Source organism: Dermacentor albipictus, chromosome 5 (genome assembly GCF_038994185.2).
Source record: "Dermacentor albipictus isolate Rhodes 1998 colony chromosome 5, USDA_Dalb.pri_finalv2, whole genome shotgun sequence".
NCBI classification, from domain to species: domain Eukaryota; kingdom Metazoa; phylum Arthropoda; class Arachnida; order Ixodida; family Ixodidae; genus Dermacentor; species Dermacentor albipictus.
The window spans coordinates 113,826,755-113,842,863 of NC_091825.1; the positions used below are offsets into that span (position 1 = coordinate 113,826,755).

At 42.7% G+C, this 16,109-nt stretch overlaps 1 protein-coding gene across 1 annotated transcript in view; it reads right to left on the bottom strand.

Annotated features, from left to right (window-relative positions):
* Positions 1-224: 224 nt before the first annotated feature.
* The window catches only part of Ltn1 (E3 ubiquitin-protein ligase listerin), a 46,548-nt gene continuing 30,663 nt past the window's right edge, over positions 225-16,109 (bottom strand). The window contains exons 22-31 of the mRNA XM_065454846.2: positions 15,418-15,637; positions 13,529-13,748; positions 13,353-13,421; positions 8,974-9,160; positions 8,293-8,440; positions 5,336-5,465; positions 3,820-3,907; positions 2,443-2,637; positions 861-1,028; positions 225-363 (exon numbers count right to left, since the gene is read on the bottom strand). Coding sequence (XP_065310918.2) covers positions 304-363; positions 861-1,028; positions 2,443-2,637; positions 3,820-3,907; positions 5,336-5,465; positions 8,293-8,440; positions 8,974-9,160; positions 13,353-13,421; positions 13,529-13,748; positions 15,418-15,637 — 1,485 coding nt within the window. The 3' untranslated portion in view covers positions 225-303. The remainder of the gene's footprint in view (positions 364-860; positions 1,029-2,442; positions 2,638-3,819; positions 3,908-5,335; positions 5,466-8,292; positions 8,441-8,973; positions 9,161-13,352; positions 13,422-13,528; positions 13,749-15,417; positions 15,638-16,109) is intronic.

Here is a 16,109-nt window from a genome sequence, read left to right on the forward strand (position 1 = left end):
TGTTTTTTCATTGTGGTATTATTTAATGTGCATTGTGTTTCAAGCTGTTCATGCAAGGAAGACAAAGGTGATTAGTCATTACTCAAAATATTTTGAGTTTAACTTGCCATAACTTTGGTAACACCATGCTTTCAAACAGGTTAATATAGTATTTTTTTACTGTTCATATTAACACACCATGTCTTTCGCTATACGCATACAGAGGACACATCACAACACAAATGTCCCCGCTGTCGTATTTTTATTAACACTGTGTTTTCAAACATTATAACAGGTTTCACTAACATTGTTTCGTAGGCAAAATTAGAAGACATTTCTGCATAATGGGCAGGTGGAATTGTTGCTCGTGTTGAACCACTTGAACTGGATGAGAGAGAGAGAAAATAAGACAATAAAATGGTGTTAATTAGCAGTAATGGTTGGCAAGATACATTTCATCACATGAAATGACAGCAGAAGTGACAAAAACAGTACTAACTTGGCAGTCAATTATTTAGATATTTTGTTGCATATAATTAGAACATAAGTCGTTATTTGCAAAGAATGAACAGCAACCATAATGATGACTACTGCCCCCAACCTACCATTGCATTACAAGAGCAAGTACACTACATTGAAGCGCTGGAGGGCATATCCATACTCGGAGACATCACACTGCATCGAAACCAGGGGCACCGAATCTGCAAACTGACAGCTGTTTTTCATACTGGGACTGTAACACATTTGACGGCGGGATATGCAGTGCTCCTTGCAGACTAAGTGAGCACGCCACCAGAGCATAACTTGTGATACAAACTAAGTGACTGCAATATCTCCACACCTTCTTGAGACTCCTCTGGTACAAGACAAAGAGAACTCACCAGGCAGGCGGAATGAAACCTCTTCTTGCAGGTGCGGCAGGAGAGCTTGGGCAGCTGGCAGGTGGCACCGTGAAGAACATAGAAACAGATCATGCACTCCTCTACTCCTTCAAAGCGCTTGTCCACGTTGCGCTTCCACAGGGCTAGGCCATCCAGGATAGAGCCATTCTGCAACGGTTACATAATCTCCATGTTCTATACACCAAGACTACTCTACTCTGCAGGCCACATAAGTTTTTGTTAGCACACAGTACTATCCTGGTGATAGTCAATGCAAACTGCCTATGCAAAGGACGACTTCTCCCACAGACCAAATATCCCCGCTAGCAACACTAACAGCAGTGTCAATACTGGACCGATATTGGACAACAATGGTTCTGTACTGGGCCATGCTGTCCTTAGAATGGGTACATGTTGGCTTCTTGTACAGTGCTATTCAGGAATGCTGCATCGGCCAAACCTACACTATGCTTGCCAATTTCATAACAACATCACTCTGACATCTAATCCCCTTCCACCCTTATTGATGTAAAAGCATAAAATGGCCTATTGAGTGAAAAAGACGGCATTGTCTGTAGCTGCGAAATTCCCATTGGCTGCGACACCAGATCACGAGTGCACCTGGACGGTGCAGAGCGGGCGAATCGGAACGCCTGTTGCTGTTGTAGCACGCCAGGTGTTGCGTGAGGAGAGAGGGCATTGCCATGTCACCAGCAAGCCTCGACGGAGCAGATATGGCGACGCGACACAGTATGTCTTCGACGTGCACCGTAGTGTGGCTCAGAATGTGAGCATATGTTGGCTCGAAAACGTGGAATGGAGCAGCGGTGAGTGGCGGTGATGAGCCCCGAGCAATGTAGCGAACATTTAGCACAGAAATGCGAAGTGCAGATGCGTTGACCCTATGCAGTGAGAGAGCAGCGGGTCTGCAAAACTCGATAACATACCCCACAGCAAAACTCGAAAACATTACATACAGCGCATAACTCAAAGGACTGCTCAGCAACATTCAATTGGACATTGATGCTTTCACACTCACAACTCATAAAAGTACTTAGGTGTCCTTGGTATTTTATTATCTCTTCCCTGAGTACCTATTTTGCTACTCTAAAAGACAACTGATTATCTGTTTTCTCAATTACCTAACTTGCCCAGCTTCTGTTACTCCTTTTAATATTGACTAGGATTCACTCTATACTGCCATCTTTCTGTCTGCACATGTACAAATTACTATTCGATACCTGTATCTTTTAGTAGCCAAAAGACTGACTATGGTGTTGGGCTGCTGAGCACGAGGTCGCGGGATCGAATCCCGGCCACGGCGGCCGCATTTCGATGGGGGCGAAATGCGAAAACACCCGTGTGCTTAGATTTAGGTGCACGTTAAAGAACCTCAGGTGGTCAAAATTTCCGGAGTCCTCCACTACGGCGTGCCTCATAATCAGAAAGTGGTTTTGGCACGTAAAACCCCAAATATTATTATTATATTATATTATTATTATTAAAAGACTGAAGCATTCACAATTAGCAGTACATTATAAACTGAAACTTATCGTTTTTGGCTTAAGCAAGAGCAGCTTGCCTGGTGGGTCAGGAAGGTGGTGAGCTGCAGTAGCCAGTGGCGCCACTGGTTCTGGCTGACACCCACACGCCGGCCCCCGTCTATGGTGACCACGCCGAGCGGGTGGTTGGATGGCAGCTTGACGACCAGTTCAATGGCCACCTCCTCGATGGTGTAGGTGGCGACCACTTCCCGTGCTGTAGGCCGACCCTTCACCTGTGGATTGGATGGGAGAGGAAGGGGGCTCCAATCCGAAAATGACGGCGAGGCATCTTTCGATGTCACGATGGAAACCATAGAAAGGGTAACAAGGATCCTGGCAACTAGGTTATAGGAACTAGTACGAAATTGTCTTAAAACTTCAGCGTGAGAGCAAATGTAGGCAAATGTTGGTCTTATATTGGGCCACCCTGATATTACACTGGCTCCACATATAGTGCTACTTCGGATGCTGCAACCGTTGAACCCACTCTACGCCTGAACCACGTGGACAATTTTAATGTTCGTGAACACTTTCCAAGCAATAGTTAGTTGTTGGTTATTGAAGTGATACACAGAAAGAATAATTCAAAACGTTTTTAACAAATCTGCAAAACCTGAAACAAGCACTAAAAAAAAATCGATGAAAATCGTAATTCAGCCGTAACCATGGTTTAACTTCTACATACTAACTACAAGCTAAATGCTACAAGTTAAGTTCTATAAAATAGTTTATAAGCTTCACTTCAACATGGTAAAGCACAGATTTCTTTTTTTTTTAGAAGCCAATCTAGACACCTGAATGCTAGCACTATGCTGAGAGAATCTGTCACTCCCAAAAAAAGGCAAAGGGGTAACCATGGCTGATCATGCAGAAAATTTTCATTTTTAAATCAGTGTCCTCCCCCCCCCCCCCCCCCATTTCCGGAGCCACAGCACAACTCCCAGTTTGTTTCAGCACTGTATTTCATTGATCTTGTGATGCAATGACTTTGGGCTAAAAATGCACCCAACTTATCTCGTGATTGAAGATCTGTTTTGAAATTAGGCTAATTACACCATATCTGGGACACCTAATATATATTAAAACTGCTCGCACAGGCAATATTTAGGAATGAAAGAATATGAGGCAACAGGCAACTTGAGTGTGTTTCCATGTTATCCCATGTTACAAAACATGCATTGCACCAAAGAAATACAATTCATTAATGTGTTAGTACTATCTCGTTGCTTGCCTGAGCGAAAAAAAGAAGCTAAAATAAAACTTTTAGCACAAAAGCCAACAAGCAGAAATCTGAATGCTAAGCATGACGCAACCAATGAACTGAACCACTGTTCAAGAATGACATGTCAAATTCTGGTTAGTCCCTTAAACTAGGCACAAGTATCCACACAGGCATCAAAGCAGTCAAGACTAACCGTCATGTTTTCGAGTGACACTTCGGCATTCTGCACAGCCTGGATTTCCCGTGACGAAATGACACTTGTCACATGGTTTGATGTAAACCTTGAGATCATAAAGGGCAGAGAAACATTTTAAAACAGTGACAAAGGAAAAGAAATCTGCAGCATTTACAGAACTCATAGCCACTGCATCCCTGCATTTTTGGCAACACAGTAACCTGTTGTAACAAAGTTCTGTTAGTCTTAAATGAGAAGTTATCCTCATTCTTCATTATACAAGCGATACATTAATATAAAATTCTAAAATGTTTATAAACTACTCACATGTGCCGCATGCCAGGAGGCTACCGAACAAACTTGAAGGACATTCAAGCTTCGCCTTTAAGAGTGGAATGCGATAGCCTTCAAAAACCCCTGACTCATTTTCATGCTACCCGGAAACTGCAGCTTATGCAACCGTAACGTTTACCGGAAAATGCTGGCGGCAAACGCTATGCACGAAGGCAAGCTTTCCTGTACAAATGCGGCCTCCTGCGTGGGTTGATCTCCTATTATTGTTTCGCACCTTTACTACTTCAGTCTGAAAAGAGCTGACATAAAAGATATGTGCTGTTGGCATTTTTTTGCATTTTTTTTTTTACATTACATTTGTTTGTGGGCTCTCATTCTCAAAATTCCGAGGAATAACTTTGTAAAAAATGATAGACAAGGTATGAGCAATTTTGGTGGTAGAAGTGTGGTTGGGTATGCGTGGTTTGAAATTTGGTTCAAAATTATTTTTGCCGAAGCAATGTCTGATGCTGGGCGTGGGACGCCGCCACCGCCTTCTCGGTGAAACGGGGCCCTTGATGCTCTTGCGTTAAAATCTTTCAATGGTGGGCTGATGTAGGAGAGGTGGGGTATGAGGGGCAACAGGCATCCTTCCAGCCACTGAGAACAAGAGGCAGGGACAAAAATGACGGATACATATACAGAAAAACTGTCGATCATATGAGAATGGCTACATTTTGAAGTTGGTCAGCACTGCCAGGTCAAAAGGTATTCATTACAGCTGAGCATGTACCTATAGTACACATTCCAGCCTTCCTAGTCATGTGACTGCAATGTCCAGTCCCAGGTTTTTTTTTAAGAATTCCAACTACTAATTGAATTGCTCAGAAAGCCAGGAACTAGCTTGAAAAAAGAAAAGAGGGATAGGGGAGGGGGAAAGAGGCAAAAAGAGAACCACTCCAGCTTCTGCCTAATTCACGGAGCAACTTTTATACTATTATTCTGTGTCAAGGAAAGGCAGCGTGCACTTTCAATTTAAAGGAATGAACAGAGGCTGAAATGTTAAAGAAAGAACAAGTAAACGAGGGGGAATGTGCACCCCATCAAAAGCAACATCACAATCTAAATGAGAGAGACCGCCGACAACAGAAGAAGAACAGGCAGGAAAATAAGAAAGTGCATGGCCACGAAGAGATGAGCAAAACCTTCAGCAGAAGGAGTCGGCTTGCTATCATGCAGCAAAGAAACATGGTAAGCCCACTTTTCCACATGGTCCATGACACGCTTGTTCTGACTGCTCCACCAGGCACGCACGAGAGCCGGCAACTTGCATATGGCGTCCAAGTACACCTGGCAGGCAACGTGCTGCAGCTTTGCCGAACTGAACACCTCTGTGAAAATCCACACAGAAAAACGAGCAATAGCATTAACAGTGGAGTCAAGGTAGAGTGTGCAGAAGAAAACAGCAAGAAGACACAGATTCTTGCCCTGGAGGGTAAGAGCGCAGTGAGCTAAAATTTAACTATGATAATTTAAGGAGTTTTAATACCCCAGTTACACCTTGACTGTGAACACTACCGTAACGAGGTCACTAGTACAGATTAATATTGATTACGGGTGCACCCATAACAGCTTGAAGTTTACCCACCCCGGTAAGCTTATTGGCTATGGAGTTGCACTTCTCAGCCAGAGGTCACGTGTTTGATTCTGGCTGCAGCGGCCACATTCTGATGGGGGCAAAATGCATAAGTACCCGTCTACTTACATTTAGGTTCATATTTAAAAACCTGAGGCAGTCGGAACTAGTCCACAGTCACCCACTACAGTGTCCCTCATAATCAGATCATGTTTCTGGCAAGTAAAACCCCAGAATTTGATTTCAACTGCTGGAACTTCCTTTAGCAGATGAGGGCTCATTGATGTTTTTTAATTCATCATTTGAAGTGTACGTGCCACAGCTGGAAATAAAAGCCATGACGCAGTGAGCAGCAGAACGCTCAGGTTGGTTGACCATTATGCCATGCATGAGTTGAACCAGCAGTGAGGAGAATGTAACGCCAGCAAAGCATTGCAGAGTGGAGGGCCAATGGCTTGAAAGTTCTGTCATCTTGTCTCAATAGTCCTGATTCAGTGCATCCTTCAGAAATTTTCGGGCTCTGTTTCTTGCACTTAATAAGTAGCTATTGATCCAGTAATCACGTTAAAGAAACGTGTTTGCTCCAGTGCGTGACGAATGTTTAGTTATATGATCGCATGTTACGAACTGTTGCAGCTTAGATATTGAAGAGCACCACATGCCCCACAACGCAAGAGGCACGTTTGTAAACAACGACAATCATGTGAGCTTGTAGACCTGTAACTCTTTGTCGGGTAGAAGTCTACTATGCAGTATGATCCTGCCCGCAAACTTCTTATTGTTTACGGTATACTGGGTAACCGGAGAGGTGTACGGCATGAATAACACTTGTAGTGACATCTGGTGACGCAGTGCCTGACCAGAGAGCCCGCAAAAATAATACTGCAACATATTCTACTTAACTGCTGCTGTAAAGCCTTAATAGCCATGTAATCATTAGCATACCATGCATTTATGATAATTTCCTTCAACAATAACACTGACGTGACAAAAATAAAATGGAATGCATTTTAGTTGGAGAAATTGTCACAAGATTAACCAACAGTTTTGCTACTGCTGGCCATGGCACCAGTAACCTGGTAACCTGTAAATGGGAGGAAGCTTGCATGTACGCAAGCTTCCTCCCTTAAGTGCGCACGTATGTATGCTTTATGTGTGGTCATTGCAAGACACCCAATGCAAGCCGAAATGCAAATAGTGCCGAACTCTCTTCCGAATGACGAGGCGAGCCAATGACGACGCATGTCACTGAAATGAATCGCTGAAACTTGTGTAACGCCGGTCACAAATATGACCTAGGCTGATGACTACATTGACAAGTGCCAAACTTTCCAACTGATTGCTTGCACAATCTTCAAAATTAAATTAAAATGAATTTTAAGCTGCACTTGCTACTGACACTTTACAGACTGTACCTTTGAGCTCGGAGCAATGGAATCTACCAGTTATTTCTAGTTAGAATCTTTGTGTGAGTATCCCTTTAAAGTGTACCAATTCATGCCATCCTTCAAAAAAAGGGGGGGGGGAAAGAAAAAAAAAAGAAAGAAATGGGGGTGGGGAAATCATAGGTGAACAAATTACTATAGCAGGGAGCAAGAACTTCCATATGACTGGTATATTTTTCATCGATATTTTGCTTACTGGCTTATTTTACTTCACCTTGCTAATACATCAAGACACAGTTTTAAACTGTAGGCATGAATACTTTGCATGCTGCTTTTTGTTTCCCTTCACATTCGTCGCTGTCTTGATGCTACTATCATTTTCACACGTCAGTGTAGGGAAGCAGCTGACACATCTCATAGGTTCAAAAGTCTCTCATTTATTAATACTGAACACGGCTAGTACCCTTAAGCTAGTAGCCAGATCGATAGCCACCACAAAAAGAGAGAAACTTTTTCAACCATGCCAAATTGCAAAAATTATAAAAACAAGTGTACTTCTGTGAATACTCAATATGGCAGTAATCTCTACTGTAGCAAGCAGATTCCGTACAGATTCTCGCATCGTTAATGGAGTGCTTTAGCATGTCTGGTATTCCGGTATAAGCGATGATGTTGACGTAATACCAGGTTACCAGACGCTGGTAGCAACGTCTTATGACGTTTCGTCTCCCCACAATGCCTTGTATATATGTTTTCATGTTCCATGAGTGTTTTTGTTTAAAAAGCATTTAAAAAGCCAATTTGCTCATGATTATGCAGCTTCCAAAAAATCTGCACAAACAACAAAGTAAAATACACTTGGTTACTGCAATAATAGCTCTGTAGCTCTGTGTCAGACTGGTTGAGCTCTGCACCACCAAGTGGAGCCACCAAGTCAGCTGCTTTACATTTTTTACAAATGTTTACCTTTTTTTTAACCTGGTAATCCTCAAGCGCCAGTGCACATACCAGAATAACAGACACGCTAGAGCTCTCTCTTATGTATTTTGTGCAGACACATATACAACGATACCCATGAATTGCATACATGAGCGGAACAAGATAGTGACATGCAAGGACGCTTTTCCTGTATTAAAACAGTACACAAGAAGCTGGAACTAGTCAGCAGAAGGCCAAGCCAAGAAAGGATCGAGGTACCTTGTGGGCTCAGCTTCACTGGCTCGGTGAACATGGTGTTGCCCTTGGAGCCCAAATTGACATTGGAAGGCATCAGACAGAACAGATGTTGCAGAAGTGAGGACAGCAGGCCTTCTTCCTGGAGGTAGCTGGCATACTCGGATCTAGCCTGCGGCCACGAAAATGCAGAGGTGGTTTGGAAGCGTTGCTCAATTAGGGGGTTTAGCGTCCCAAAACTGAACAGTGGGCTAAGAGGGACACCATAGAGGAGGGCTCTGGATCAATTTGACTAGCTGGCATTGTTTAACACACACCTAAATCTAAATACACGAGCGATTTTGCATTTCGCCTCAATCGAAATGTGGCTGTGGCAGTCCAGAATCAAGCTGCAACCTTGTTTATATTTTACTGCTGCCCTTAAAAAACGGATGAAAAGCGATTACAGATGAAAGCCAATATACACCTAACCTCAGTCGTAAAATTTAGGTTTGCGTAGTGGTTTCCACCATTACACTAGAAAACAAATGGTACACGGCACAATGCATTCACAGTTGCAACTTATCTACACTCAGCAACCTGATGACGAGCAAGATGGCTGCCTTCCAGTTAATCAAGTGCTTCCTGCAAAGATCATGGCTGAACCAAAGGAGCTAAGTTGCCAATACCTTTGCCTGCCAGATACTACATATGTGTCCAACTTGCCTCTGCAGGTGATGCACCAAAGAAAGCAAGAAGTTCCAGCCAGGACAGAAGGTAGCCCAGGGTGTAAGTGTAGCTGTCTGTGTTGGCCTCCACCAGACAACAGTCACCAATGTCGAAGTCCAACAGAAGCACGTCGACAACTTGCCCCATTTCAAGCAGCGATGAAAGCAGTGGCTCTGGGGGACTCCTGTGCGGAGCAGAAGCATATGGCTATAGCCTGGCGCTATCCAACAACGGAAGACAGGAGAAATGTGGAACACAAAGGTAGGTGACAGCGGACAGCCAAGCATTGACTGCCACTGCACCAAACTCGGCTGACTGACTATTTTATTGGTTTATTGATTGATATCTACCAACTCAACAACCAGGACCAAAGGTTTTGTTCACTCAATGTGGAACTCAACATACAGGCAGCCTCTGGTGCAGCAATTGTGCGGTGAGACTTGCAGCAAACTCAGCCTACTGTCTTGGGAATCACAGTAACTAGTACATGAAACTGCACTGATCCAAGATATGTTAGAGGCAGTATACCGAAATTTCAGTTATTATCATCGTCAGGTGGCCATACAAGTATGAAAATTAGTAACTTCCTTCATGCACATCACCTATGTATTTTCCCATGCTCATTCTGCTTTCACATTTGTGTGCATCCACACATCTTTTGTTTCAGCACGCAGGCAGACTAGGCAGAATGCATCAAAATTACCTAGCTACCAAAGGTGTTAGGAGCCAATGTCAATGAGGAGTTTTGCTGTGCTGATAAGCTCACATGAACTTTTTTGTGCGTGAATGATACTATATTTTATATATTCGGGGAATTTCAAGGGGCATAAATGCCATCCCAGGTTTGGAGCTTTCCAAAGAAATCTCAATAAGCTGAGTGCTTTGCTTATCATCACGAGATAATTTGTGTTCAATGCAGTATTTTAATATTTTGGCAAACATGTTACAGTGCAGTACGAGTGGTACCACTGTGAAAATAATTGCCATCTTAACCAATAGCAAAATAAAAGCTAATAAGAAACACAAGTCCTCAGTGCTAGCAATAGTAAATAGAGAATGCTTGTAATGCATGGTAATACAGTAGAATCCCACTAATTTGACTCTTGCGGGACCACAAGATTTGGTTGAATCATCTGAAAGATAGAATTAATGAGCGATGGCAGAATGAATGAATTCGAATCTTTGTTCTTTAATTGCTTGAAGTAGTCTGTAATATCATTTTGCTTCTTGCTCTTGAAAGGCGGCTCAACCAGTATGCTGCAAAGAGCACCAACTTGTTTAAATGTTGCCTCAGCTTTGGATTTAAAAAAGTTGTAAATGTTAAAAAAACGTAAAGTTAAACAGCTTTATGCCTAGGGAAGCAGTTGCTGTGTTTATGATTTCAAACCTTTAGTGACTACTGCATGCATGTGTGGGCACTGGTCGGGGTCAAATTAACCAAACGGCATGCTTTCTCATTCGAAGTAAACAATTTTTCTCCCCAGTACTTTCCATCCAATGCATTCAAATTTAGCAAAAAGTCGGATTAATTGAGATCTAATTAACAGGAATCAACTGTATGGCATTGTTTCATACATGAGTTATCGATATGAGCTTCATTTGAGGAGGTACCCAGAACATTTCTTAACTCTGAGAACTCCTAATGCAATCAGTCTCATCATGTCGTCTTTCTTACAGCCACAAAAAATGAATAAAGCTTGAACTTGAACCCCCGGTGGAAGAATACGAGAGGTGTATGAACTGGCCTCCAAGCAAGAGAGAAGACTCGCTAATGATGCATGCTTTCTGTGGCAGATGGCGCGGGAGAGCGGAGGCCATCCGTTGGGGTCCTGCCGGCTTAGTCTATATGCATTAGAAAAACAAGCCCAAGAATAATAGGCAATCAAACGCATTCTGAAGCTTAGTTTCATGAATTTTCTTTCTTTTTGAGTGCCGGTTATGGATGGTTTGTGCTGACAAATGAAGTGAATGTGGGCACGTATAAATGGGCATGAAAAACATACAGGTAGTCTGGCGGCTGCTTCATTCGGCGGTTTGTAGAACGTTGGACTACTCCCTGATGTAACGACGACGACTGCAAAATAAAGCTAGAGAAACAAATTCAAAGCAGCCAAACGCCTATGCTAGAACCTTCGTCACATGACAGTGTTATGGGAATCGCAGAAAGACATGTTCTTCACATATCTGTGTAACATGCAGATGCAACACGATTTTGTGCTGCTCAATGACGAAGCAAAGGGCGCTTTACGCTGTAGTTTATGTGGCGCCATTTTCTTTTCCTTTTTTCTTTTTGAGAAATTGTAATAGCTAAATCCATGGCACTTTTAGTTTGTGCATTCAATAGCAGCTCCTGTAGCTTAAGTACCTCAAAGAAATCTGGTCATATTTATTTTCAATATTATGCCTGTGTACTATCCCATATTGTGGCGCAGATATGAACATCTTCATGCTCTGAAACCCATACAGTGGTACACCTTTAAAATGAACGCCTCTAAAGCAAAATAGCCTGTATAACAAAGAATTCAGTGTGCCTCGTCCGAACTCTCATCTTTCATATGTGTTGTGAATGTCTCTATAATGAAGATCATTACATCGAATTTGCCTGTAGAATGAAGAAATTTAGGTGTCCCCAATGGCTTATTTGTTGGTTAACAATGGACGCCGCGTAGTGGTACAAACAGAGCCGTCTGCACACGTCACTGAGGTGCATTTGATCTGCACTAGCACTAACGGCAGCACTGGCGACGCACTTGACGAGCGTGCCAATGTCAGAAGTAGTCCTGTTGCACTGCTCCACGAATCACTCCACCCATGCACTGCTTGCTGTATATGCATCAGCAGATGTGATGGCTGTTGATGACATCATCCTGCTGCCATCGCAATTGATGGCAGCGTGATGAAGATCCAGTGAATGAGTCAAGAATTTTTCATCCCGCTGCCATCGCAATTGATGGCAGTGTGAGATGTAATCGTCAACGATTGACTATTAATGAAGGCAACAGTGATGAAGATCCAGTGAATGAGTCAAGAATTTTTCATCCCAATACCATCGCAATTGATGGCAGCGTGAGATGTAATCGTGACCGACTGACTATTAATGAAGGCAACAGTGATGAAAATCCTGTGAATGAGTCAAGAATTTTCACGGCGAGGGAGACAATAGCGGCAGTTGACAATCTGCAAATTGACCTGCTGTAGTTCTAGTGTTTCGCTGTGGAGCATGTTGTGAACCTAGGAGCAATAAGTTTGTGTGTAGTTGCACATTCTGTCAAATGAACTGTGCACAAAAAAAGATTAACTACCTATTTCACTAAGCCTCTCTTGGATTAACATTAAATGAAGGTTTCCTTTTGTTGAATGTGCTTAGCCTGCTCTATTGAGAGCTGTATGATGCATGACCTTTACAATGCAGTGACCTGTGTAACGAAGAATTTCGGAGGTCCGAAGACTTTTCTAAGGCATTTGACTGTATTCACTGTTGTAGGAGGAGGAACTGGCTCAAATGTCACCATGAGCTGTGAATATTTAAGTGCCCATCATAAACCAAGTTGCGAATTTTCATTTTCGCTACCACTTTCGTGTAAAACTTTCCAATTATGGTTACTCATGCATTTTCTAGGAGGGTGAGTCTGTCGTTATGAAGTTGTATGCACGTACCAATGAATAGAGCTCATTCAGGCATTTTTCTTATCCATGCCAAATAGTATTGATACTGCTACTTAAAACCACTAAATCGCGTGAATGTTTTAGGGGCATCTACTAGAGTACAGGCATTTACTGAGCAAAGATAAATTTGTATTTGCAGATGCACCTAGCATGTGGACACCAGAGAGAGAGGTGCAGAATATTTGCAAGAAGAGCATCTTATAAATGTCGTAAAACACAGGAAAATATCTTTATGCACTGTAACATTATACTAATAGCTTGTGCTGTCTGTCTATTCATAGCACAACTTCGGGCTCGAAATATATTTCACAAAACAAAGTCTGTCACTTAAAGGAATCGATCCTTCCTTAAGATGGCACACTTTCTTTTGTTCAGACAATTATCATCTCTTGACAAAAAAAAAATAAAAAACGAGAACTTTTCCTTGTACAACTTGTACCCTGTATTACAATGTGGGACAAAGCATTTTTTCCTCATTATGCACTAAAAAGCTCGACACATTTTAGAGGCCATGTGCCATGTGCTCCCATTTTCCATAAGCTCAATTTAAAAGACAGGCCCCATGGGCCCTGAACTACTCATGCCGTCTACAGGCGAGCACCAGAAACTATAGCGAGTTCCCGAGAAGTTCTCTCCATGGCGTCGCCGCGCAATTCATACACCTCTCATGTTCCTCTGCCGTGCTTGAGCCTGAACTCACACTCTCATACCTGGAAGTTTCGTCGCTCTCTTGCTTTTCAATGCCTTGTGCTTCTTCTCTAGCGACTGTCGGGACGATTCTATAAAAGAACACCAAATTACTTCAACCTCATCGACAGTGTCAGAAACTCTGGCAAGCCACAAGCTCTCATTACAACTACAGCATAAACAAACATGACATCCTTACTTTTGAAGCAGCGTGTGGGCACCTAGCTGCAGTGCAAGTGACTTGGATGTGGCCAGGGGTGTCAGCTTTGACAACAAAGTGTTCAGGGATGCTGTATTCGGCACCTGGTTTTGAAAGCCTTCCATGAACTTCATAACAGATTTCTCACTTGCAAATTCCAGTGCCGAAGCGAGTTTCTTCAGAAGCACGGATGCCGTCTCATTCGGACATGTTGAGAGCTCTGCACAAGAAAAAAATAGGCATCCAAATGCAGATACGGTAGCCACATTACGGATACAGTGACAATCTGCAGGTGTTGCTTATCCAGGACAAGTTATATGACTGCAGACAACATGACAAAATCCAATGCAACAAAATGAGTTTCTACATCACTACTAAAGTAACATAAACAAGAAACATTTCTCATATTACCTTTGCAACACCAGTTAAATCCACAGCACCACACGTCAACTTCAAACTCTCTCTCTACTGAATGGTAAATTGCAAAATTATCCTCACTGCATCTGTTGTTTTTAATTCAAAACTTATTCACATTCCTGTAACTATTCTGGAGCCTTTTGTTTTCGAAATTCACTTTGAATTCATGAAGTTAGCATGCCTCAACTCTAAAATTAAATTCTAGGGTATTACGTGCTAAAACCATGATCTTATTACACATTATAATGGGGGACTTAAGAAAGTTTGACCACCTGGGGATCTTTAATGTGTTCCCGATACATGGCGCACGGGTGTTTTTGTGGCCTTTTTGCCGCTGTGGCCCATAGAAATGTGGCCACAGCGGCCAAGATTTGATTCCACGACCTTGTGCTTAGCAGCGTAACGCTATTACTGCTAAGCCGCCACAGCGGGTAGACTCAACTTCGCGCCCTAGCTTTAAAGTCCTGCTCATCACCATCACACACTTCCATTTCCCAAAATATATTGTACGGCATGAACCACCAATGCCTGCATTTATGTGATAGCTCAGTCGTCAGTACATTTGGGAGACGGCAATCCTTTGGTGCGATAGCATGGGTCTCAACCCTTTTTATGCAGGCCAATGAAATTCTCTTCTCTCTCTAAACCTGTCATGTTATCAACAGATCTTGATTTAGATTTTCAGTGATTTTTGTGAGATCTGCAATGACTCAGTAGGTTTTAAGTGGCTTTTGCTTTATATGACTGCAACAAGAACACTAACAAAAGAAAGAATGAAGCTGCTCTCCAAGCCACCTTGCATACAGTGTCAGCTACCCATCCATAAAAATAACTCTCCATGTACAAAAACAACTTCTTTCCGTCCTTTGTTATTAAATGTTAAACTTAAAAAGCGGGGTTCACTGTTTAGGTGTTTTGAATACATCAGCTCTGGGAGTGCCTGGTTGTGTAGCAGACAATGCACAAATGGAATTGGTCTCTACCACCTGCTTAATGCACCTGAACAATGCATTGACACTGCTTCTAACCAACATCACAAATAATGTGCCTAAGAAAATTAACTGTCAGCTTGCTTGTTCACTATGACAGTGGCCGGCCCTGTTATTTGAACAGTTAAGTGATTAGAGACTCGAATAGATTGATTTGTTGGGATTAATGTTCCAAAATGAAACTGAGGCAAGCTATGAGAGATGCTGCCTGCAGAGGGCTATGGATTGTCCCCGACAACCTAGGATTCGTTAATGTACACATAAATCCAACTCTTCATCCTACTTTCATCGAGGTGCTGCCAATGAGGCCAGGAATTGAACTCGCAGCCTTGTGCTCAACTGTAAAAAGCCATAGACACTAATAAAGAATTTATTAGAAACTAGCAACAAATACGGGTTAAGAATTTAGTATGAAACTTTGCCTTACTAATCACATTATTCAGACAGCAATATTTAGACAGAAATACGCGAAAGTATACTTACGAGCTATGTCAATGAATCCGGGGATGAGCACGGAGAAAATGGCGTGAGTGTAGAATTCCTCCCACTCAACGTCGAAACCGTCGGGAAGCTTGCAGTGCTCACGAACCGGCTGGACCTTGTCGGTCACATAAGCGACTTGCAGCAAAGAACTCAGGAGCTCGCAGGTGAAGATGACTTCCCTCGTCGAGAAAAGCTCTACCGCTCTCCTCCAGTTGAACTTCTGTCATGAAAATAGAAAACAAATGGCTGTCACTGAATTTCACTTCGACAGCAGTTCTGATCTACGATCTGTGCACTCCTGTTCACATGTACACATCAGCTGCACCTCCACACTGAAGCCCTGTGACAAACAAACCATGGCAATCCAACCTTTTCGTTGTCTGAAATGCAAATACTAATGGACAAATGTCAGCAAATAACAAAGTGCTTATGGTTTGGCTCATGCTATACATATTGCTTTCACAGGTTTTGCACGGACTGAAAGGTTGACAGATGGCTCCAAATACACACAGCGTTTCCGCAAGACAGCATACATTAAAGATCCAGAGGAGAGAAAGTGCTGACTAACAAGATTTACAAGAGGTTGCAGGAGGAGAGAGGAGGTTAACAAGAGGAGCAGGAGCAGGGTCAACAAGAGGTTGGAGGAATTTGCAAACAATCTGGGGGAATTTGAACAAGCCTTCCACAACAAT